Genomic DNA, 23,599 nt, shown 5'->3' on the forward strand with positions numbered 1-23,599 from the left:
TACATCAAGCGCGACTGCAAGTATGGACTCGCGCGCGAGATCTCAACTTGTGCTAGACCGCCTGGGGTTAAGTTAAGATTACAATCGTTTATCGACAAACTCCAGTCGAAAAGTAACAATTGCATTGGGATAACAGATGCTAAAAAAAGTCACGTGGTCCAAATAATATTTTCGTAGGAGGATGAATCAACATCAACTATTTTTTGTTGTTATTCTGACCAGTTATCCAAGAGACAATGTTATGATATATTGTTAGAAGAACTCTTGTACAATGTACAGTTAGCTGCAGATAAAAGGACCCCCGCACGCACGCGGATGCTATCGTAGGTAAAATCCGTCGCTCGCGTCCGCGCCAGTTAGCGACGCTCATACAATTTTTCGTTAACCCGCTCACCCTCTCCCTGCAACCGCGCCAGCTAGCGGACGCCTTGTCCCGTATACGCACCATACAATTTGGACTGTAATTTACAGTTTCAAGTAATTCAGTAGCAAATTTTTGACAAAGACATACGAAGGGTTAAAGCCCAGATTTTAAGAGTAACCCAGGAGAACATAACCATAGCAACGAGTGACAAGAAAAAGTTGATTCACCCGGGAAAAATGTACTCACGATCTTCATCAGAGGCTGCGCGAACTGCGGCGGCGTGTACTCCTGAAGGCGGAACAGCGGCGAGGGCTCGCAGTCCATCGTCATGCGGCCCAGCGAGTCCGAGTACTCGATCGGGCACACCAGGTACGGGTATTGGGACATCATGTACGATAGCTGGAACACAACGTTGTTGATTACTCGATTAGTCTTCAAATTGAAAGCTAGTAAGAAATTGTAGCCTAATCGATTGAAAAATAAAGAGAAATGTAATGTAGAGCGACGTGTCAGCGATGTTTGTGATATGGACATAAGTTTATACAGACAGTTAACAGTGTCGGCGATGGTACAGTCGACGTCAAAGATACGTTTACATTTTTCGCCTTATTACAAAGGAGTAAGGTGCAAAAGTGTAAACATATCTTTGACGTCGACTGTACTATGGGATCATAGATCCGAAACGGTTGAAACTATCTGACATATAAAACAAATACATTTTTTTAGGAAGCCTTGATCGTGCGTTCGGAGCTAAAATTTTTAGCATTACCTATTGTGTATATTATTTAGAGGCATACTTTGTTTGAAGAAACGTCACATTTGACACTGAAATATCTAATCCATATCGTTTCTAGATCTATTAATTGACGTATCTTAAAGTCCGAATCGGGTCGTTAAAACGTACATATGACACGAAATGTACAGGCTGTTCCGGTCATTAAAATTCATACCTATAAATAGCGTAATCATAATCACAAACGTTAATAGCGTTTCGTCGCTTGCATTACGAGTAGGTACATACCTACATGCATTACAGTTTTACCAATACTTTGTATTTTTATCTATCTATCCCGCTGAAACTTCAACATTTTTAGGGTTACGTAGTAGTCACCTAGAAACCCTTATAGTTTCGCCATGTCTGTCTGTCCGAGGCTTTGAAAATGAAAAAAAAAATGAAAAAAGTTTATTGTATAGAATTAAACATACAGTAAATCACGTCCCTGTGTCCTGATCTAGGAAACCCTGTGTTACAGGACCCAGTTTCGTTACTTATACTAGTTTCATAATCTATATACCTATTGGTAGGTACAAATTGTACAGAGAGTTACACTGAAACTTACAGCACCTCTAGCACATCTTGCATCCGCGACTTAGACCGCGACTCGAGTCGACATTCCCGCGGCTGTCAAATCTGTCGATTTCCGTAGCACAACTTGTACCCGCGACTGCAACAGCCGCGTAGAGAACTCAAAGTCGCGGCGCGACTCATCAGTGTTCCCCGATAGAATCAAAGTTTAAACATAAATGCTATTTACATGTGACAACACTGAATCGGAAACAGGGTTGCGCTATTTCATTCGTTCTTTGGTGGTAAAAAATCTAGTTTATTGTCGATGGTTAAGTTTTTCCTGTCAAAGTCAAGGAACTTTCAAATTTTGTCAACATTTAATTACGAGAAAAAATATGAAAAAAATGTAAGTAATAGAGCCTTATATACTAAATTTTGATAATATTCCTTAAAATATATATTGTTTTTTAATTTCTGTTTAATAAACCTTTAAATAAAATATTTTTGTAAATAACTATAATTAATGGAATTGCTATTATTGGTTTTAGTTCTCATATTCCTGTTGTAAATTGTGTTTTTTTTTTTCAGAATAAGTCCAGCATTATCCTAGACACGATTGATATCCCCAGCACCCAAAGGAAAATATTGTTACCAGGAACGTGCCAACGGGCCCCGAAGTGGAGAGTCAGGAAAAGAAACACACTAGGCAAGCTTTTAGGTTTCAAACGCGGAGCTGTCCCCGTTTCTAAAGTCACTAAGATGTGAGAAGCGCTTTAGCTTTAAGAACACCACCGAGGAAGTGAACTATTATAATAACCATAATGGTTATGGCGTACCTATCTATAGTTCGTTTTTTTAGCATTAGAAATAGGTAAACAATCTTGATGTGTCTTTTAATTGAAAAACACATTTTAAAAATAAGTTACGGCAAATATGTAACAATTATGAATCTAATACGATCATTTATATTTTTCTGCTTTCATAAGCAAATATTGTGCCAATAATGGATGGCATTTGTGTGTATGTGTACTGTGTAATTGTTTATTATTTGACAAATTGATATGAAAAGCTTATTTCATAGTCCTCGATGAAGTCACGACCATATTTTATTTTTTTGTTTACAAACCAATTTTCTTTCCAGGGTGATATTTAATTGTCCTACGCCGCATGTCGAAGAAAAAGGAAGAGAGAAAATACTTTTCAAGGGTAATAAGGAAGATTCTTACAATTTCTCTATTGTGGTTCTAGATGTTAATAATATATTAGGTTTAATAATAAGAAGTCGAATATTGCAAGAATATATAAGGCAAAGCAATATATTATTAATTTAAGGCGCGGTGTGTAGTAAAATGCGCTTTTTTGTCACCATATTTACAGACTTTTACAAGGATTTCTTGCATTATTTTCTAGTATGTATAACTTCAGTCCTTGAACTACGTTATTGCTTGTCAGAAACACGACGGCTCATAATTTTCTCGATAGAATCTTAAGTTGAAATCATGCCTAACACTGTCTTTATTTCCTTATGTTAGAAGTACTACGACGAAAATGTATATGAAACTTACTTCAGTCGATAGCTTTTAAGTAAATCTTCATTATTGCTTGTCCTTTTATCGAAACGTTAATGTTTTCATTCATCATTTGATGAATTCAACATTTTGCTTACGTAATTACACCCTACGCGGCAATACCTTGCGCCCATTCCTCACGCCAGTACGCCCGTGACCACTGTCGGCGTCGGACCTATGCTAGTTTAGCGGACGTTTCATAAAATGGGTAATCACAGTATAAATATGCAAATATGTTATACACACAATGTTTTTCAACATGCTTACGAAGAAAAGCAAAATAATTCTTAAATACGGTGACATTTCAGACATTCGTCCGTCATATTGTCATTTTATAACAAGTTGGGCAGCAAAGGCACACACCCATCTAACCAATCCGGAATTCAGTCACGATTGATAAATTGTGTAAACATATTTTAAAAGGCTATAAAATTAATCAAATTGAATAATTTTTAAACATAGATATACAGGATTCAAATATTTTAGACTGGTCATATTTTTCATAATATCGATTTCGACTGGCAAATCGTATTACTTTTTGGCAACCGGGTTTTTTAACCTAATTAGACCCCGCTGAATCCGAATTTGCCGGTTGCTTGATCGAATTCTTGACCGGAAGTGAGATATTTGATATTAAAGGACCCTTTTTTTAGTTTTTCGTAAATAACTCTTAAACGGTGGCGCATAGCAAAACATATTCTATTACATAAGTAATCTGCATAAAATTGCCTACAAGAAAGATTTAGTACAATTTTTTGCTAGGATCAATATTCAAAGAGATATTAACGCGGGAAATTCAATTATAATCACTTCTAAGGTCCCTTTTTTAGGGTTCCGTACCCAAAGGGTAAAACGGGACCCTATTACTAAGACTTCGCTGTCCGTCCGTCCGTCCGTCCGTCCGTCTGTCACCAGGCTGTATCTCACGAACCCTGATAGCTAGACAGTTGAAATTTTCACAGATGATGTATTTCTGTTGCCGCTATAACAACAAATACTAAAAACAGAATAAAATAAAGATTTAAATGGGGCTCCCATACAATAAACGTGATTTTTGACCAAAGTTAAGCAACGTCGGGAGTGGTCAGTACTTGGATGGGTGACCGTTTTTTTTTGCTTTTTTTTTGTTTTTTTTTTTTATATGGTACGGAACCCTTCGTGCGCGAGTCCGACTCGCACTTGCCCGTTTTTTTAGTTTTTCGTAAATAACTCGTAAACGGTGGCCAATATCAAAAAATGTTGTAAAACGTTAATAATCTACACAAAATTTTGTACAAAAAAGATTTAGTACACTTTTCGCAGGGATCAATATTTAAAAAGATAATAAAGAAGGAAAGTTAATTATAATAAATTCTAAGGTTCCTTGTTTGTATTTTTTCGTTAATAATTTGAAAAGTATGACTCATTGCAAAAAAAATCTTATACATAAATAACAACTTACCCGCTGCTTTGTCTTTTTAGGGTTCCGTACCCAAAGGGTAAAACGGGACCCTATTACTAAGACTTCGCTGTCCGTCCGTCCGTCCGTCCGTCCGTCTGTCACCAGGCTGTATCTCACGAACCGTGATAGCTAGACAGTTGAAATTTTCACAGATGATGTATTTCTGTTGCCGCTATAACAACAAATACTAAAAACAGAATAAAATAAAGATTTAAGTGGGGCTCCCATACCGCAAACGTGATTTTTGACCAAAGTTAAGCAACGTCGGGCGTGGTCAGTACTTGGATGGGTGACCGTTTTCTTTTTGCATTTTTTTTCGTTTTTTTTTATTGCATTATGGTACGGAACCCTTCGTGCGCGAGTCCGACTCGCACTTGCCCGGTTTTTTTTTAATATTGATCCTAGCGAAAAGTGTCCTACATGTTTCTTTAACGTTTTATTTATTCACGAATAAGCTTACAGTCTGATGAACCAAGGCGCTTATAAGTAATGTTTAATATTATACATGCTATGTTACACTTACACTATAAAATTACATGTCAACGGTACAAAAACAGAAACAAATTCAATTATCAATTAAGTATCAAAATAATATGTCAATAATATTAATTAATCAATTAAATTCAAAAATTCATACATGCCTTTAATAACGTGGTAAGATGCATGATAAAAAATGTCAACGTCAGGTAACCGCAGAGACATATCATTTAATAGAGCGATAGCTCTTGCAGAGGGAGCGTTTGCCGCCCAGCGCGTGCGCCTCACCGGGCATGCGAACAGGCGCCGGCGCCGTCGCGAAACCACCGCCCCACCGTCCCCCGCCGCGGGGCAACGGCGAGGGGGCGGAACAGAAAGACCTATTCTTGACAGTGTAGATGGATTCCAGACTTGGTTGCACAGTAGCTTATAATAATGCACCATCAGTAACAACTTCCGCCGCAACTCTAATGTATCCATCCCGACCATACCACTGACAAACAATGATGGATACATATAAGGATAATATCCTAACTTTTTCCTATATAGAAATCGAGCAAATTTCCTCTGGATTCTTTCGATCATGAGGGTATATTTGCTTTCGTGCGGATCCCAGATACAAGCACCAAATTCAAGTTTACTGCGAACATAGGCGTTGTATAGCAACAGCAAAACACGAGTGTCACAAAACTGGCTCGATACCCTCATGATAAACCCCAGGACCTTATTCGCCTGCTTACATATCTTGGTAACGTGCGTCCTAAAGTCAAGTCTCGAGTCCAAGGTCAGTCCCAGGTCAGTTACCTCATCAACGCGATCCATGAATGCGTCTTTAATGTGGTATTGTTTGATGTGAGGTGACCGAATTCTAGAGAACGTAATAACTTTACATTTAGATGTGTTAAAATGCAGTTTATTGTCCTCACTCCACTCGGTCACCGCGTCTATGTCCCTCTGGAGGTCCTCCAGATCAGACTTGTCTCCCGCTCCCAGAAACAACTTCAAGTCATCAGCGAACAACAAACAGCCAGCAGTGTGTACCACGCTCGGCAAGTCATTTATCATTATCGTAAATAATGTTGGGCCGAGAGTGCTGCCCTGACTCACGCCGGACCGAGTGAAAAAAGGTCTAGAACTATATCCACCCCACTCAACGTACTGGTTTCTGTCACGAAGGTAATTAGATAGAAAGTTCAGTAGGTGCGGCGTAAAACCCAGGGCACTACATTTTTGAAGCAGGATGTCATTATCTACCAGGTCAAATGCCTTTTTGAAGTCAAAATAAGCCGCATCCACCTGCCGACCTGCATCTAGCTCGTCTCTGACGTGGTCTACAAAGTTTACATGGTTAGTGACAGTAGACCGAGCACGACGAAATCCGTGCTGACTGTCACTTAACCAACATTGTATCTGCTGGCTGATGCGACTTTCTATTATGGACTCAAATAACTTGGCGAAACCTGGCAGAACAGCTATAGGTCTGAAATTGGACACATCACGACCCGTGCCGCTCTTAGGAACAGGAGTCACCCTCGAGACTTTCCAACAGGCTGGATACTGCCCACTTTTCAGACTTAAGTTAAAAATGTGTAAAAGTGCAGTCTCAAGTACTGAAATACAGTCTTTTACAAGAAAAGATGGTATGTCATCAGGTCCAGCAGATGCTCGAGCTTTTAAATGTTTTGCTGCTTTACGAAGGTCTGCAGCATCTATATTTTCCACTGCCACGCGCGCATTACTAACTGGAAGGCCAGCACAACTTTGCGCCGCTAACTCAGCATTCAAGAGTGGGACCTCCCCGTGAAATACTGAGGCGAAGTACTCAGCAAAAGAGTCCGTCGCTTCTTGCCCCGTCACAGTCTTCCCTTTGTACACAAACTCGGTGTCACACCGTCTATCCTTCCTTTTACTGTCAACAAATTTCCAAAATTTACTAGGATCGTCCGCAATGTCTCCCTCAATACTGCGTATATAATGTCGGAACGCACTATCAATCAGAGTCTTTACATGTGTCCTATAGTATCTAAACATTTCCAGATTAAAAAGCTCTCCTTTCTCTCTATACCTTTTTAGGTGGAAATGCTTAAACTTGATGTTTTTTATTATATCCGCAGTAAACCAGGTAGGATAACAATATCGATTTTCACGTGCAGGTTTTTTGAGGGGAACATTACTGTCGATACATTTTTTCAATTTGGCGTAAAATAGTTCAGCGGCAGTGCCAGAACAGTTCTCAATGAGCACATCACTCCAATCAATATCTGATATAGCGTTATAAAGAACTCTAAGATCAGCCTTACGAAAGTTCCATTTAGGACCCGAAACAGGAGGACGAGACTGCAAAGCCGGGGAACGCATACCAACACGTTGAAACTTTACCAATACCTCAAGGGGCGGGTGGTACGCATCAGCCGGTACAAACGCATCGACTTCGCCGCAAACGCTCACTGTCTCAGTCTCTGGGGCAAAGCCGCTCAAAACCAGGTCTAGTATACCATCATGCCCATTACACACATTATTATGCTGATACAGTTGACAAAATTCCATAAAACATTTAAAATTATTCTGGACATTTACACTACACGAATTCAAATTAAAATCACCTAAAATAATTATTTCATGGTCAGGGAATTTACAAATTACATTTTCTAAACATGTCAAAACTTTCAAATATTGGTCGTCTCTATAACTAGGTGGGAGGTAAACAACGCAACATACAAATTTTACCGCTTTGCCCACGACTAAAGCAGAAACTAGTTCCATGTCATCACTTAAACCATCGATACTAGACAGAAGACGTACCGATAAACTTTTGTGCACAGCGAGCAACACACCACCCCAACCCACATCACCGAGACGATCTTTCCTTAACACTATGTAATCCTCGGAGAATAGTTCCGCATCCTTCACCGAACTCGTAAGGAATGTCTCGGTTAGGGCCACGACGTTGTATGAGCCCAGAAGCATGTTAGTATGGAAGACATCAGTTTTCGACCTTAATCCGCGTACGTTCTGGTAGTAGATGCTAATACTCTGCGTCAATTTACTTCTCGCTTTTTTTACTATGGCGACGAAAATTATGTCGCCATGGCTTGATACTTATGTCCTTCGCCCAGTTTTCTTCAGCCATGACCTTTTCAAGCAGACTTTCCGGCACGCCTAGTTTAAAAGAAGCATAGTTCCCACGAGCCTTGAGTTCTTCGACTGTGCAACCATCATCCCCACCTAGCATATTCTTGTAGGAAATTTTATGTTTATTATTTATGTATAAGATTTTTTTTGCTATGAGTCATACTTTTCAAATTATTAACGAAAAAATAAAAACAAGGAACCTTAGAATTCAATATAATTAACTTTCTCTCTTTATTATCTTTTTAAATATTGATCCCTGCTAAAAGTGTACTGAATCTTTTTTGTACAAAATTTTGTGTAGATTATTAACGTTTAACAAGATTTTTTTATATTGGCCACCATTTACGAGTTATTTACGAAAAACTAAAAAAAGGGACCCCTACACCCTCAGCACACTCGCTAAGCTCGAGGACATTAAGTATGGTTATCTGGACACCACAAGGTATAACTGTGCCAATTTTCAAAATTATACGAATTATTTCCGCATATTTTTTTTATTTTCTTGAGCTATTAACTAACTCGAATGTCGAAGTAGAAGTGTTTTTTGTCATTACAATCTTTAAATGCTTGACTTTTACTCGTCAATTCAAAATTAGAAAAATATTAAAGTATTACAGTTAGAGTTATAAATTGTTATAATTGTTTCTTGTGAAGACAGCTAATTTTATGTACTTATTGGAGCTATGCATAACTCAATAGTCCCACAAATTATCTTAGCTTTGCTAGTATTCTTCCTTATTTTCACTACCTACTTGCCCGAAATTGACTGCTAGAGTTAGACCAAGTCTGCAACGATTTTGATAGCATAGGCAGTGCAAGTGTTATTCATAATTTTATAGAAGATTGACGTTTAAAATAACACTTGCACTGCGTGTGCAATCAAAATCGTTGCAGATTTTTCTTGGTCTAGCTCTATTACATTTTTAATGTCTATTAGTATAAGTACTATTTGTCTCATAATAATTTGGTATCATTTGATTAGATTCTTAGTTTGTCGCGGTATACACTTATATTGTATATAATTAATAATTATTTACACTCACCGTCTTACCTACCATTTTTAATTTCATTAAGTACTCATCAAAATTCGAATTTGCTAATAAATCTTATTCAATATTAATTGCCGGAAAAAATCCCGGAACGGACAATTCAGAATACCGATGTCGTCAGAATAAGGACGTAGACGTGCTGTGCGGGCATGGTGCAGTGCGCCGCGCGGGGCGCCCGCCTGCCCGTTCTACCACGCGTCTGCTTCACCCCCTTGAAAACGTAAAACTCGAGTATAAGAGCGCCTTAAATATTGTTTTTTTTTCACTCCTGTATTTTTTACCTGAAATGAAACAAAAATAAAGTAGGTAGGTACCTACAACTCCTAGAAGCCATGATTAGCTCCCCAAGGCCCACTTCATACTTAATGCTGACAGCAACGTATCATAGCATGATCGTATCAGACCCTGTCAAACATGAAGTGAAACATCTAGAACGCGGGTATGATCTAGAGGAGTTTTAATATGGTAGAGTAGACCATATGATAACCGTACCTATGCTACGCAGACTATGACATGAGCGTAACGACTCCTTCAAAATATTGTTGGTCGGGTCGGTCCAGTCACGTCACGGTATGGTGTTGGCAGGGGACGGAATGGTTTAGTGGGTGATGACTGATAATATTTCATACAAAGCATGATTTTGAGCCGGACATGATCCTGTTACAGCCACGTATTACATCATTCTGTTACAGTACGACGCAGCGGGCACAGGCCACATGTAGGTATGTTTTGTTGAAGTCGAGGAAGGTTCCAAACGGTACCTAAATAGTAAGAGATTGTTGAAATTAGACATCTAACCGTGATCCTAAATACTACTACTAAGGCTTACTTAATAATAATAAGTTAACTACTTACTACTAAATTACTTAATAAGTTGGATAGTTTGTTTTGAACATTTGTACCTACCCACCTCATCGGCTTCGTTTATGTACAAGCAAGCGGGCTCCGTTGTTAGTTGTTAGGTTGATGAAAGTTTTGTGTAAGGAAGTCTTAGGATTAAATTATTTTTTTCACATTCCCCTATTGTGAGCAAATGTCAGAGGCAGAAAATACCACTAGACATAAGTTAAATATATCTCTATATAATCTTTGTACATATAGTAGTAAGTTTAGCATAATTGACACTAACAATTTTGTTAGTAAATACCATATGCCTATGGTGTTTTTGACTAAAGGCAAGTGTTGCCTTTCAAATTATTACAAAAGACAAATAGCTTTATCGCTATCATATTTACTTGACATTTCTGCCAAGAATTTGGCAGACAATTCTGCTCCTATTGAGCAGCCCAGTATGAACATGGAATTGGTTCCAGTCATAACCAATGATTTAATAGATTTAAACTAGGTGTTAAGACAAAAGATTCTGTCTCTGGCAATTTAGTTTTAAATAAATATAATGAAAAATACTGCAAACATGGAAAGTATATCCACCTGGTGCATCAAAATATTCAATGTATTAGAGGAAAAAATTTACAGATAGAACTTTTTTTGAATGATTTTAATATTGATATTTTATGTCTTACTGAACATTGGTTAAATAATAATGAATTAATGCCCCAATTTAATAATCACCAGGCGGGAAGTTCGTTCACCAGACTTAGTTCCATACATGGTGGGTCATTAATTATATTAAATAGTCAGTTAAAATTTAAGGAACGTAAGGACATTGTATCCATGTCTGTTGAACGGACTATAGAACTAAGTGCAGTAGAATTAGAGCAATTTATTGTTGTCTGTGTGTATAGGCCGCCATTAAGTAATTTTGAATTATTTGAAAACATAATGGAATCTGCCCTACTTAAAATATCATCTTCTAGTAAGAAATTGCTTATATGCGGCGACTTTAATGTAAATATTATGGAAAATTCAACAATGTCTTGTAGATTATTGAATCTTTTTAAATCTTGTAATCTCAACCACATGTTTATGGAGCCCACTAGAGTGACTGCTACTAGTGCAACCTGTATAGATAATATTTTCACAGATATTTTTCCTATTGCTAAAAAAGTTATCAGCAATTTAGAATCAGACCACTTAGGTCAATTAATGGTATTTGAGGCATTAAGGAAAAATACCATGAGAAAACAAATAACTTTTGTACCAGTAACCTCGGACCGCGTGGAAAGAATGAAGCTAAGTTTAGTTCAGGCGCTACCCTTTTTGTCTTCCGATATGAGTCCTAATAGTATGTATAATTCATTCTTTCACACTTTTATGGATCATTATAATGCGATATTCACCTCAAAATCGGTCGTAGTTAGTGGTGCATCAGTTTTTAGTGAGTGGGCTACTGCGGACTTACATCAAAGAAGACGTGAACTGTATGCCTTATATGAGGAACGGCGGTTTAATCAGAGTGATGAATTTAAAGAACATGTGAAGGAGTATTCGAAGAAGTTTAAAGTAGATTGTCATATAGCTAAGCGAAATTATCTAAGTCAGAAAATAAAAAGTAGTTCCGACATTGTTAAAGCAACCTGGAAAGTTATAAATGTGGAGACTGGTCGCTCTAAACACACAATTAAAGAGCTTAAACTAAACATTGATAACAAAATTATAGATTCCAATTTAGAAGTAGCTACAGAATTTGAAAAATTTTTCACCGAGGTACCAGTATCCACAACTAAGGATTTAAATTCATCACCCTCATCTGCTGTTACATTATTAAAACATAACGCTCCAGAGTGTTGTGGAGACCTTCATTTTGAACATGTTTGTACCTCAGATGTAATAAAGGCGTTTAAATCAATTAATGTCAAAAAAACTAATGACCTCTGGGGAGTCTCTGTCCATGCTGTCAAATCCTTAGTTGAAATTGTAGCGCCTGACTTGGTAGTTATATTTAACAACAGTGTTGATTGCGGCGAGTTTCCTGATCTAATGAAACATAGTAAAGTAATTCCTTTATTTAAATCTGGTAGCAGCTCTGACCCCACTAACTTTAGACCGATATCTGTGCTACCAACATTTAGCAAGATTTTTGAAAAATTAGTTCTTTCTCAATTAGTACGACATTTTAACGTTAATAATTTGATGCATAATAAGCAGTTTGGTTTTACACGGGGTCGCTCAACAACCGATGCCGGTGTTGAGCTAATTAAGCATATTTTCGATGCCTGGGAGGAGTCACGAGATGCTTTAGGTGTCTTCTGTGATTTATCTAAGGCCTTCGACTGTGTTTGTCATGAAACATTAATCAGGAAACTTCATTATTACGGAGTTAGAGGATCGGCACTGAATTTACTTAAGTCCTACTTAAATGGTAGAATACAAAGGGTCGATGTGAATGGACAGCGATCACCTGGGTCATTGGTCTCTATGGGTGTACCACAGGGGTCAATATTGGGGCCTTTCCTGTTCCTTATCTACATAAATGACTTGCCATTCCTTGTTAAGACCCACCATGATATAGTATTGTTTGCAGACGACACCTCACTTATTTTCAAAGTCAAACGACAGCAACAAGCTTACAATGATGTAAACAATGCCATTTCAAAAGTAGTAAATTGGTTCAATGTTAATAATTTATTGTTAAATGAGAAAAAGACTAAATGTATTAAGTTTGTCACTAGTAGTAACGTAAGGCATGTGCAAACAAGTGTCATTGTGAAGGATGAGGAATTGGAATTAGTTGATAGTACAGTTTTTCTTGGTATAACTTTAGATTCTAAACTCCAGTGGGGTCCCCATATTGCTACTCTTTCGAATAGACTGAGCTCTGCAGCTTTTGCAGTGAGCAAAATCCGTCAGTTAACTGACGTGAAAACAGCTCGATTAGTATATTTTAGTTACTTCCATAGCATTATGGCTTATGGTATTTTACTGTGGGGCGGTGCTTCAGAGATAAATACCATTTTTGTTCTGCAGAAGAGGGCTATTCGAGCAATATACAAAATGAACCATAGAGACTCACTTAGAGATAAATTTAAGGAAATTGACATAATGACAGTGCACTGTCAATACATTTATGAGAATATTCTGTATGTACATAAAAATATTGTAAATTTTAGGAAAAATTGTGAAATTCATAATATTAATACTAGAAATAAACATAAGCTCGCAGTGCCCTTCACTCAGCTCCATAAAATTAAAAAATCATTCATGGGTAATTGTGTAAGATTTTATAATAAACTTCCAAACCATATTACTGAATTATCTATTAATAAATTTAAGAATTATGTAAAGCGTAAACTTATTTCTAAAGCTTATTATACCACACAAGACTACATGAATGATATTACAACGTGGGATTAATTGTTATTCGAAATGATTATTTATTTATTAGGTACATTTGATTATTGATGAGGAAATGGATATTCCGATGTAATACTATCTACTTCTTTTGTTACTTATGCTTTTTTTTGACATTTAGATTTTATTCTAGAAATTCTAGACTAGTATTTTTTTATACAATCTTTTTAATGTTTGACGATTCTTTTGTGAAATTCTTAGTGTTAAATTTGATATGTATAATAATCCAATTTTATTATGGAATAATATTAACATCAATAAATTGCTCTGATAATTAGATTAAGATTAATTACGATTCATAAGAGCTTGTTGCTAGGCCTACATGAATAAAGTATATTTTTGATTTTTGATTTTTGATTTTGATTATACTTTTACAAACTTACGAACCTGAATTGAAATTTAAAAAATCCTACATATGTACCTATTTACTTAATTTAGTACCTACAAGCTAGCTGTTTGAAATTAAAGTTGTAAACATGATGGGTGTGTTGTGGTACTTGTAGGTATCACCGTGCATAATCGATATAAGAGTGCGTAAAGCGCATTTAGTGATTGTTCCCTACTTCCTTATCCCTTAGGGCAATAAGTAATTATACAAATTATATTATTACATAATATATGAAACTTGTTTTTAAGTTATAATTATCATGAGTTCAGTTAAAAAAGTACAAGCAAACCACCCGCGAGAGCGAGTCGCGTTATAAAGTCGCGTAGACTTCGACTCGCGGATTGACATAAAGCCGAGAGAATATTTTGTCTCAAAATAGGCAGTTGTGCTACGGATTTTAGTTCAAAGTCGCGATCGTTGTCATTTTCTGACAGTGACACCTGATCGCGAGTTTGTCGCGGCTCTCGCGCGTGAGTTGTGCTGCCAACACGCGACAAGCCGCCAAGTCGCGCCGATCTGTCTCTTCTCGCGCCTGTCGCGGCCAGTTGTGCTAGAGGTGCAGATAGCTATGCCTCTTTTAACATGTAGGTATATTGTTTTTATTTGTGCACTGCGTGTGTACGAGTGTTTGTTAATTTGTGAGTGTGTGTATATATTGTGTGTGTGTGTTAGTGTGTAAAAGTGCATACTATATTATTTATGATAAGGGAGTATTATTTCAATGTTATTATTATAAAATGTACGAGTATATCTATGTAAGTATTGTAAATATTTAGTTAATTATTTTATTTTAAGACGTTTAGGAGGAGTTCAGTGTCGTGGTAATCTAGTTGCTCCATCATTAGTGCTAGAAAGGGGCTGTCCATAAATTACGTCATCGTTTTTTGACGATTTTTGACCCCCCCCCCCCCTAAAATCATCCAAAAATCATGCTTCAAATGACCCCGTTTCCTCCTACGACATGCTACCGTCATCCGATGTCCAGACCCCCCCCCCCCTAATTTGAAATGACGTAATTTATGAATAGCCCCAAAGCTGCAATTTAGCATGGATACATGAATCATGCATTGCGACAGAACGGTAAAATAAAAGAAGCTATAGTTGGAAATAAGTACTCACCACAAGTCCAAACACAACAGTGGAGAATCCGCCTCCAATGAAGCCCTCCCACGTCTTCTTGGGGCTGAGCTTGATGAGCGGCGTCTTGCCGAAGAAGAAGCCGAACACGTAGGCCATTACGTCGTTGCAGATTATCATGGACACCGGCACTATGAACCAGATTAGGCCTGCGGAGAGACAAGAATATATGCATGGCTGTTTCATCACATTTTTTTAACCTAACTATATAAGACTTTTCTTATAACCAGGGATACTAAGGGGCTATTCATAAATTACGTCATTTCAAATTAGGGGGGGGGGGGGTCTGGACATCGGATGACGGTAGCATGACGTAGGAGGAAACGGGGTCTTTCGGAGCATGATTTTTGGATGATTTTAGGGGGGGACGGGACCAAAATCGTCAAAAATCGATGACGTAATTTATGGACAGCCCCTAAGGCCCACTTGCACCATCCCACTAACCCGGGGTTAACCGGTTGAACCGTCAACCCAGTGTCAAATTGTACTGGTAACCATGGTAACTCCAGGTTTAACCGGTTAACCCCGGGTTAGTGGAATGTTGCAAGTGGGCCTAAATGTCAACAACGCAGTGCGGACGACGCCTTAGTGCGGGGCGATCTCAATATTGTTATCTATTTACTGTTTGGGTAACCTTCAATAATATTGCAAAGTTAATAATAATAACAGACTAAATTTAAACCGGCGGTCATTAAAAAGAGGTAAATATTCAACGTCAACAGACATGCTATACAAACAAGATAATTTGTGGACAATTGTGGACGGCTGCATTCTAGAAGGTGACATATGCGCATTGCCGACCATATGAACTTATTCTTATCCTGTAACTACTGTGCCTTTTTTTCGAAGGATAATGTATCTAAATCGATATTAAAGAGTTCTAATCGGTAGAACAACTATTTCTTATTATTATACTGTCTCATCCGCCAAGGGACAATAGCACTAGCAGCACAGTGTATTTACAAGGAATCTGTATAGTGCCACGATCTACTACCACGTTGGATAGATGGTCCATTATGGAAAACAGCTTATGACCACCGCAAAAATGTATCATTGGTTAATTTAAATGTAAAGCCACGGTTTGTATTAACCCATGGAACGTAACCATGGCAACAATCAGGTGATTTCTACGTTAAACGAGTCTAACTACATATATGAATGAAGCTACGTTAGGCGATTTAAATGGCAATGCCAGTGCCTATTCCATTATGTGTTAACGAGCAATAGTCGCCATGTAATAAGCAACCTGGCCGAATCCGACGCACAATCAACCAATCAATTTGAATCTCTTTGCCGTCCGTTAACCTACTTCGGACTGACTGCTGCTTGGTTATACGCCTATTCACTGCTAATTTACTATTAAAAGTATGTTGCATTTCTATTTGATTTTTAATAAGTAAGTACCAATGTATTCCTTAGGTAGTCAAATGGGGATGATAACTACGGAACTTTAAAAACCGTTGCTGGTCGGACCACGCAAAATGGAGGATCCGTATCTTTATACAGTACGAAAAAATTACAATATTTCTCTTGGAATGGTAGTGCCATCCAGACACCAACGACATCAACGGCTCGATTCGGGAAATGAATTAGAGATTCACTAGATATGAAATAGTAAAGATATGTGACGTTCCACGGCAAAAGGTACCTTGTGGCGGCTGGCGTCGCGTTTCGGGAAATGAATTAGAGATTCACTATATAGATATGAAATAGATATGAAGTTAATATATCTTTACTATATCGTATCTAGTTAAATCTCTAATTCCCGAATCGCGCCGCAAGACGTTAAAGTGCATCTTCAGATATTATTGCGCACATTGGCCGCTCCGATATTATATCTGTTGGCTTATAAAAATTGACACGAATAGTACAATTTAGGTGTCCTAACTGAACTGAACAAAACTTTAACGATCGTGTACTTGTGAATGTCACTTTCCGCTCTGACTGTACCTACCTAGGATTGGCAACTTGCTTTGGGTACGAAACCTTAAAAACGATTAATCAAATTTCAATTACAATGTTAATGTATACGTATGAATAGAAGGTAAAAGAGGTAAAGGAAGACCTAGAACAACACGGAGTAAAAATATTAGGGATAGGACCGGTACCCAAAGACACCGCCACTTTTTGTAGAACGGTAAAGAATAGAGAAATTTTCGCATGATGATCGCCGACATCCGATATGATATGGCACCATAAGAAGAAGACTGTTAATGTAAATAGTCGTCCATGAGATACCTATTAATACACTTCTGCATGGAATCCGTAACAATCTTTCATATTAGAGGATCACACGTACGCTGAGCTAAAAATACTCCGTGTTCATAAATATATAGTTTTAGTACGCATTGTTCGAGCGTTGGGCATTCCCTGTTCTATAGAATTTGAAACAATTACGTTGGCTTCACGGCAGAATAGCATATTATTTACTATCGTTAGGTTGCATTATACACCTCGTGCGTGCGTTTAAATTACGTTTTACATTACAGCGAGAAGCATAGCGGGTTAATGTCAAACAGTGATCGCATATAACCATGGATACCGCCTTTGGGAACATTACCGTTCAAATTCTCGGGCAAAATTTGCACACATACACAATTACGCCTACATTTAAATATGACGATACGTTTACAGAGCCTGTAATCAAAGCTGGTAAACGAAATAATAGTCATCTCTATTACACTAACGTACACAGCTAAGTGTAGATGAAATGCATATAATGTCAATAACTACCAATCAGCGACATTAATCCGCTAATAACCTTCTTGCCGTACGTACTGGCCGCTGAGAGTTCGCGGTTCATATTTGATTAGAATATGACTTGGACAGGGATAGGTTTATGCCATACATTGAAGAACCAGTCAAATAATTCACGTATAATAATTTAATGCAGATTAAAAGATAACTTGATTACAGGAAAGCATTTGATAGCATAACCCATTCTGCCATAGTAACCGCACTAACAAATCAAAACATTCATCCTACCTATATAAACTTAATCAAAAATATATACAGCAACAGCACCGCCGATATAAAACTTCAGCACTCCGGTCCGACGTTCCCTATACAACGAGGTGTTAAACAGGGTGATCCGCTGTCTCCTAAACTATTCACAAGCACCCTCGAAGAAGTTTTCAAGAGCCTGGCGGTTTCCTGGGAGGCTAGGGGAATAGTCGTCGGTGACAGGAGGCTATCAAATCTTCGTTTCGCCGACGACATTGTTCTCTTTGCCCCTTCTGCAGTAGAACTACAGCAAATGCTCCAAGACCTGAGCAACGCAAGCCTTCAGGTTGGACTTCAAATGAATCGCGCAAAGACTCAAGTGATGACCAATAGCAAGGAACGTAATAGTGTCGAGGTGGACGGGCAGATCATACACTATGTTGACGAGTACATCTACTTGGGCCAGCTAGTCTCTTTCAGCAACAGGCAAGACAAGGAAGTTCAGCGCCGTGTTCAAAATGCCTGGAAGAGCTACTGGTCCATGAAGGAGCTAATGAAGGGCGACCTTCCATTGTCACTAAAGCGCAAACTCGTTGACATGTGTATTCTGCCTGTTCTAACCTACGGCGCTCAAACTTGGTCACTCACAGAGATTCAGAAGTCCAAACTGAAGGTTTGCCAACGCGCCATGGAGCGCAGTATTCTAGGTGTCAAAGTAACTGATCGCATAAAAAACACCAGGCTGCGCTCTAAAACCCGCATTGCTGACGTAGGCGAAAAAACCGCTAGGCTCAAATGGGACTGGGCCGGTCACGTCTACCGCATGCATCCGGAGAGGTGGGCTAGCTTAGCCACCAAGTGGATGCCGGTAGAGGGACGTGGCCGCGGTAGGCCCAAACGGAGATGGCGAGATGACCTGGACAGCTTTCTGAACAACTGGCCCGAGGAAGCACCAAATCGGGAGTCGTGGAAATTAAGGGGAGAGGCCTTTGCCCAGCAGTGGGACACTCAAATAGGCTAGTAAAAAAAAAAAAAAAAAAAGATAACTAGTTAAAATGTTGTTGTGAAACGACAGACTAACTCAACATAAGTAAATGTTCATTGTTGTATAAATGTATTCCGCTATAATAAGTATTTTGTATATTTTATTATCAATCTGTATGGTTGTGCGAAGTCACGTTCAGGTATAGTCTGTCCGTTTTTCTAAAATCAAGTACGCCATAGTACAGGTATGGCGAACTTGATCTTAGAAATCGGACTGGCTATACAGCCTGCAAAATTAACATGGGTACACGAATCGGGTCAAAAATATTTGAACAGGCGGAGTCACAATAAATCCCCACTTTCAGTTCCAATGGAAATATTTTATATGTATATAGCCGATCAAGTATGTTTAATGTATCTACATATTCTACATATAGGCGACCGGGTATGATTATCTCACGGGTTATCTCATGAATAGAACATATTCTAGATATCTTGCCAGGCATCCAGTCAATTTCATGTCTCTCTAATTGGACAGCTTTTTCCATAGTTCTCTGCGAATAGCATCTTGTGAGAATCTGAATGGAAAGTAATGTAAAATGACAATACCTTTGATTATTAATTTGATATAACTAGGTAGTTTTTTTATAGCTCCATCTCATGAAATAAAAAGGAAAATACACATCTGTAAGAAGGAATTTATTACTACCTTTATAATTATATAGAAAATACCTAAACCAAACATAAGTTAATAAAATAGTCTACTTCATTTGGCACAAAACCATCCCTATTATCCTCGCAATTTAAAAAGTCGTATGTTGTTATGAAAGTCGTATGCAGTTATTACGTTTTAGCTTAGCACGGTAGTATTGAAAAAATATCGTCATATTTATTCCAAATTTTACTGAAGTTATCTGTTTACTACAAGTGAAAAGTGATTCCACTGTCCTTGATATGAACTAAAATAACTTCTGCACCACTTCACGACACATGAAGACGTTTAATTACAAAAAAACGTTGTTTTTATAAACCAATTTAGCCATCCGTCACTGACTGTCATCTCGGTCGAACTGAAGTTGCCAATCGAATAGTTTGTAAGCACCACCTACAATCGAATAGTTTACGTTGGGTCATAATTGAGCGGACAGAATGTTTCCATGGTTATATGCATTCACTGATGTCAAATCAAATCAGATTTTTGTAGAACGAATGCGGCTCTTGGTCTTAAATTTGTACAATCTATAAATGGAAAAAGTATATTCGTTTTTTGATTGATTACAAAATGACGTAGTGCCCTATTTTAAGACAGAAGTTTATTTTTACACCATCGACCTAATCCTAATAAAAGTGCGTATCTATTTGTCCTTGACTGAGGATACTGTGACCCTAATCCACTCGAGTGATTAAGGTGGGGTTCGCCGCGTGCTATATTAGGTTCATTTGCGGCTCTTCTATCTAGATCTAGCTAGAGCCCTAAACATTGTGCGAGAGTAGAAAAATAATAATAATAATAATAACCCTCCGATAAGACTAGGAATCCAAAACATATAATACCGAATAATTTAATATATGTTCCATTTAAAGTTATTAAGGCCTGATTCAATAAATTATTTAAACCAATTTAAGTAAAAAAAAAAGTTCAGGTTCACTTTATTGCTAAAGTACAATACCTTAAAATGTCATTCTATGGAACTTGCTAACTATATAAACAAACCGCCATTACTGAAATCATCATTCAGTGACAGTTTCAATATGGCGGTTTGTTTACATAGTTAGCAAGTTCTATAGAATAACACTTTACAGCAGTTGACGTCAAATATATGTTTACATTTTCGCCATTATTACAAACGAGTAAGGTGCAAAACTGTGAACAGATCTTTGACTTTATAATATGGGGCAAATAGACGAACGTATGAAGTTGATCGCGTTATCCCTGAACACCACAGTTCTATCATTTTGATAATGCGCGAGCGCTGAAATTTCGGCGTTAGCGACGTGAGAATAGAGACTAAAATCCCGTATATAGACAAAACGAAAGAAGAAAATCTCTCAACAAATCTGGAGTGCTAAAATTAAACCCCAGTGCGAAGGCGGTACATCATTGAGCAAGTTAGCACGCCCTACATTCGCCTGAGCCCGCCCTACATACTCTGAAAGGCTTCGCGGCCCTGACAATGCCGAGTGAGGTTGTTTATCTTGCGACGCATCGGGACATGTTTAGACAGGTCTGTTATAGTGTGTCCTAGGTGTTGATGGGTTGAATGGACATTATTCGCTGTAGTTCTCTTGTGTACCTAAATAGATTTTTATATTTTATTTTAATACTTGCACCATCCCACTAACCATAGGGTTAACCGGTTAAGTGTCAAATTGTACTAGTAACCATGGTAACTCCAGGTTTAACCGGTTAACCCCGGGTTAGTGGGATGGTGCAAGTGGCGCTTAGAGGCCATTTAAAATTTACATTGTGACTTCAAAATGATATCAGTCGCGCCTGAATTTCACTCGTACTTATCCGGACAATACATGTACGGATGTGTATTAGCGCGAGCGAGACGCACGGGCGACTGACATCATTTACCTAGATATTATTGTGATATTTGTGATGCCACAATGTAAGTTTGAGCGTCCTACTTAAGATTAATATTTTTAGGTTTGTTTTCTTGTGATTGTATCCTGAGAATTATTTAAGATAAGCTGAGAAAATCAAATACTTACCTACACACGGCTACGGATACTTTTTGTATAATGTTTCAACAGAGCAAGGCAATGTAAATAGCCATCTTTTCGTTACTTTAGCGCAAAGGTCTCCACACAATGGCGGGCTAATCCGGCCCACGAAAAGGAAGCGGAGGCCTGCCCGTGGCCCCCGGGTCAGAACGTGAAGACCCCCTGCAGTCTAGCACTAAGTACTACCACTATAAACTGTTGAAAGACCAACGCTACGACTATAACGGTTTATCTTATAATAGCTACATGGAAATTTCATTATAACCAAGCCCTTTGCAAATAAACGACGGCAAACACCATTACCAATCGAGATAATTATCAAGTGCTTTTTGATAAGATATTTCTCGTAACAATTATTTGCAATATTGTTGTATGTCACCAGATCCGTTGCACCAAAATGTACTGTCGCCATCAGATATCGGCCAAGGTGTTAACAATATCTGAACACGCACACGCCTTGACAATAGAGCCGTGTTCAGATATATCATCTCTCACACAGTGCATCCCACCTTTTTCTCGGTTTTCCTCTCCCGTTACTTCCCTCCACATTCATTCGTAATACCTTTTTCGTCACATGACTTTCATCCCTCCGCATCACATGCCCGTATCACGCTAGGCGATTCGCTCTTACTTTTTCTACTATGGGTGCAACTTTCAGGCTTCCTCTTATATACTCATTCCTTATCCTATCCATTCTTGTCACACCACACATCCATCTTAACATTCTCATCTCCGCTATATGCAACCTCTTTTCATCCGTCACCTTTAGGGCCCAACACTCTGATCCATACATGACGACAGGTCTTATGATGGTTTTATAAATTTTACCCTTCAATCGAAGAGGCATTCGGGCGTCGCAAATGGTTCCCGTGACCTGTCGCCATTTCATCCATCCTGTGCTAATCCGGTTTTTCACGTCACGTGTACACCTATATTAATATTAAAACTTAAAACCTAGTAAAACCAAGCGGGCACCAAACGTACCGAAGCGAAGCGATCAATCTTAATTACAAAGTTATGTTAGTTAATATTGATTATTGAAGAAAATTTTAAATAAAAATCACGAACTTAAACGGTATAAAAAACAACTCAGACCCCTATCTATACCTTCTACTTCGACCAAAGTAATCGAAGCGAAAAGGGGTCGAAAATAGGTTGCGTTCATATTAGCGCTATTTCGGCTCATGCGGATATCGGATATAAATTTAACGTCGGTTATGTTCTATACTTCATAAAGTAGAGCTTTCATACTATGATAGATCGAACGCTCTTATCTAGTACCTGAAGGATGAAATAAATAGCTTCAAAATCAAAATACTTATGAACTAACGTACCTACTTATTTTGGTTAAAGGGCTTACCTGTCCCCTTTGCTTTGCGTAGTGGTGTACCTACATCTAAACACAGAACCGCATGATAGTCTAGTCCAGACCCGAGCATATTATTTTAACGGACAACCATCGGACTAATAAGAATAAATTAACGTACATCATCACAATCAGTCATCTTATGATACCTACTGTTGGAGTTCACTGACTGATAATTTTATCATTATCAACGTAGGTATAATTAGCGGTCATATAATGAATCATTCGGACAGGTTAAACAGTATCAACAAGTAAGATGACCTATTGTAAGGTAATGCATTGTAGTCGCGATTTAATTTACTTAATTCATGTAGGTATAATAATGAAGGTACAATTGTGTATGTGAAAATTGAAAGACTAAAAGTAAATATTAAGTCCGTTCACAGGCAAATGAGTGACTTAACTATTTTCTGTTGCTATTCTGACTCGTCAGCCACAAGAAAACAGGAACACAATAGTAAGTAGTATAATCTATTTAATG

General features: G+C 38.1%; 2 protein-coding genes across 2 annotated transcripts in view; both read right to left on the reverse strand.

Moving 5' to 3' along the window:
* The window catches only part of LOC134793521 (pre-rRNA-processing protein TSR1 homolog), a 561,986-nt gene that overhangs the window by 190,887 nt on the left and 347,500 nt on the right, over positions 1–23,599 (reverse strand). The window lies entirely within an intron of this gene.
* Positions 1–23,599, reverse strand: part of LOC134793563 (phosphatidate cytidylyltransferase, photoreceptor-specific) — a 53,502-nt gene that overhangs the window by 2,188 nt on the left and 27,715 nt on the right. Inside the window, exons 6-7 of the mRNA XM_063765174.1 lie at positions 15,078–15,244; positions 611–763 (exon numbers count right to left, since the gene is read on the reverse strand). Of these exons, the coding sequence (XP_063621244.1) occupies positions 611–763; positions 15,078–15,244 (320 nt within the window). The remainder of the gene's footprint in view (positions 1–610; positions 764–15,077; positions 15,245–23,599) is intronic.

The sequence above is a fragment of the Cydia splendana genome, chromosome 9 (genome assembly GCF_910591565.1).
Source record: "Cydia splendana chromosome 9, ilCydSple1.2, whole genome shotgun sequence".
NCBI lineage: Eukaryota > Metazoa > Arthropoda > Insecta > Lepidoptera > Tortricidae > Cydia > Cydia splendana.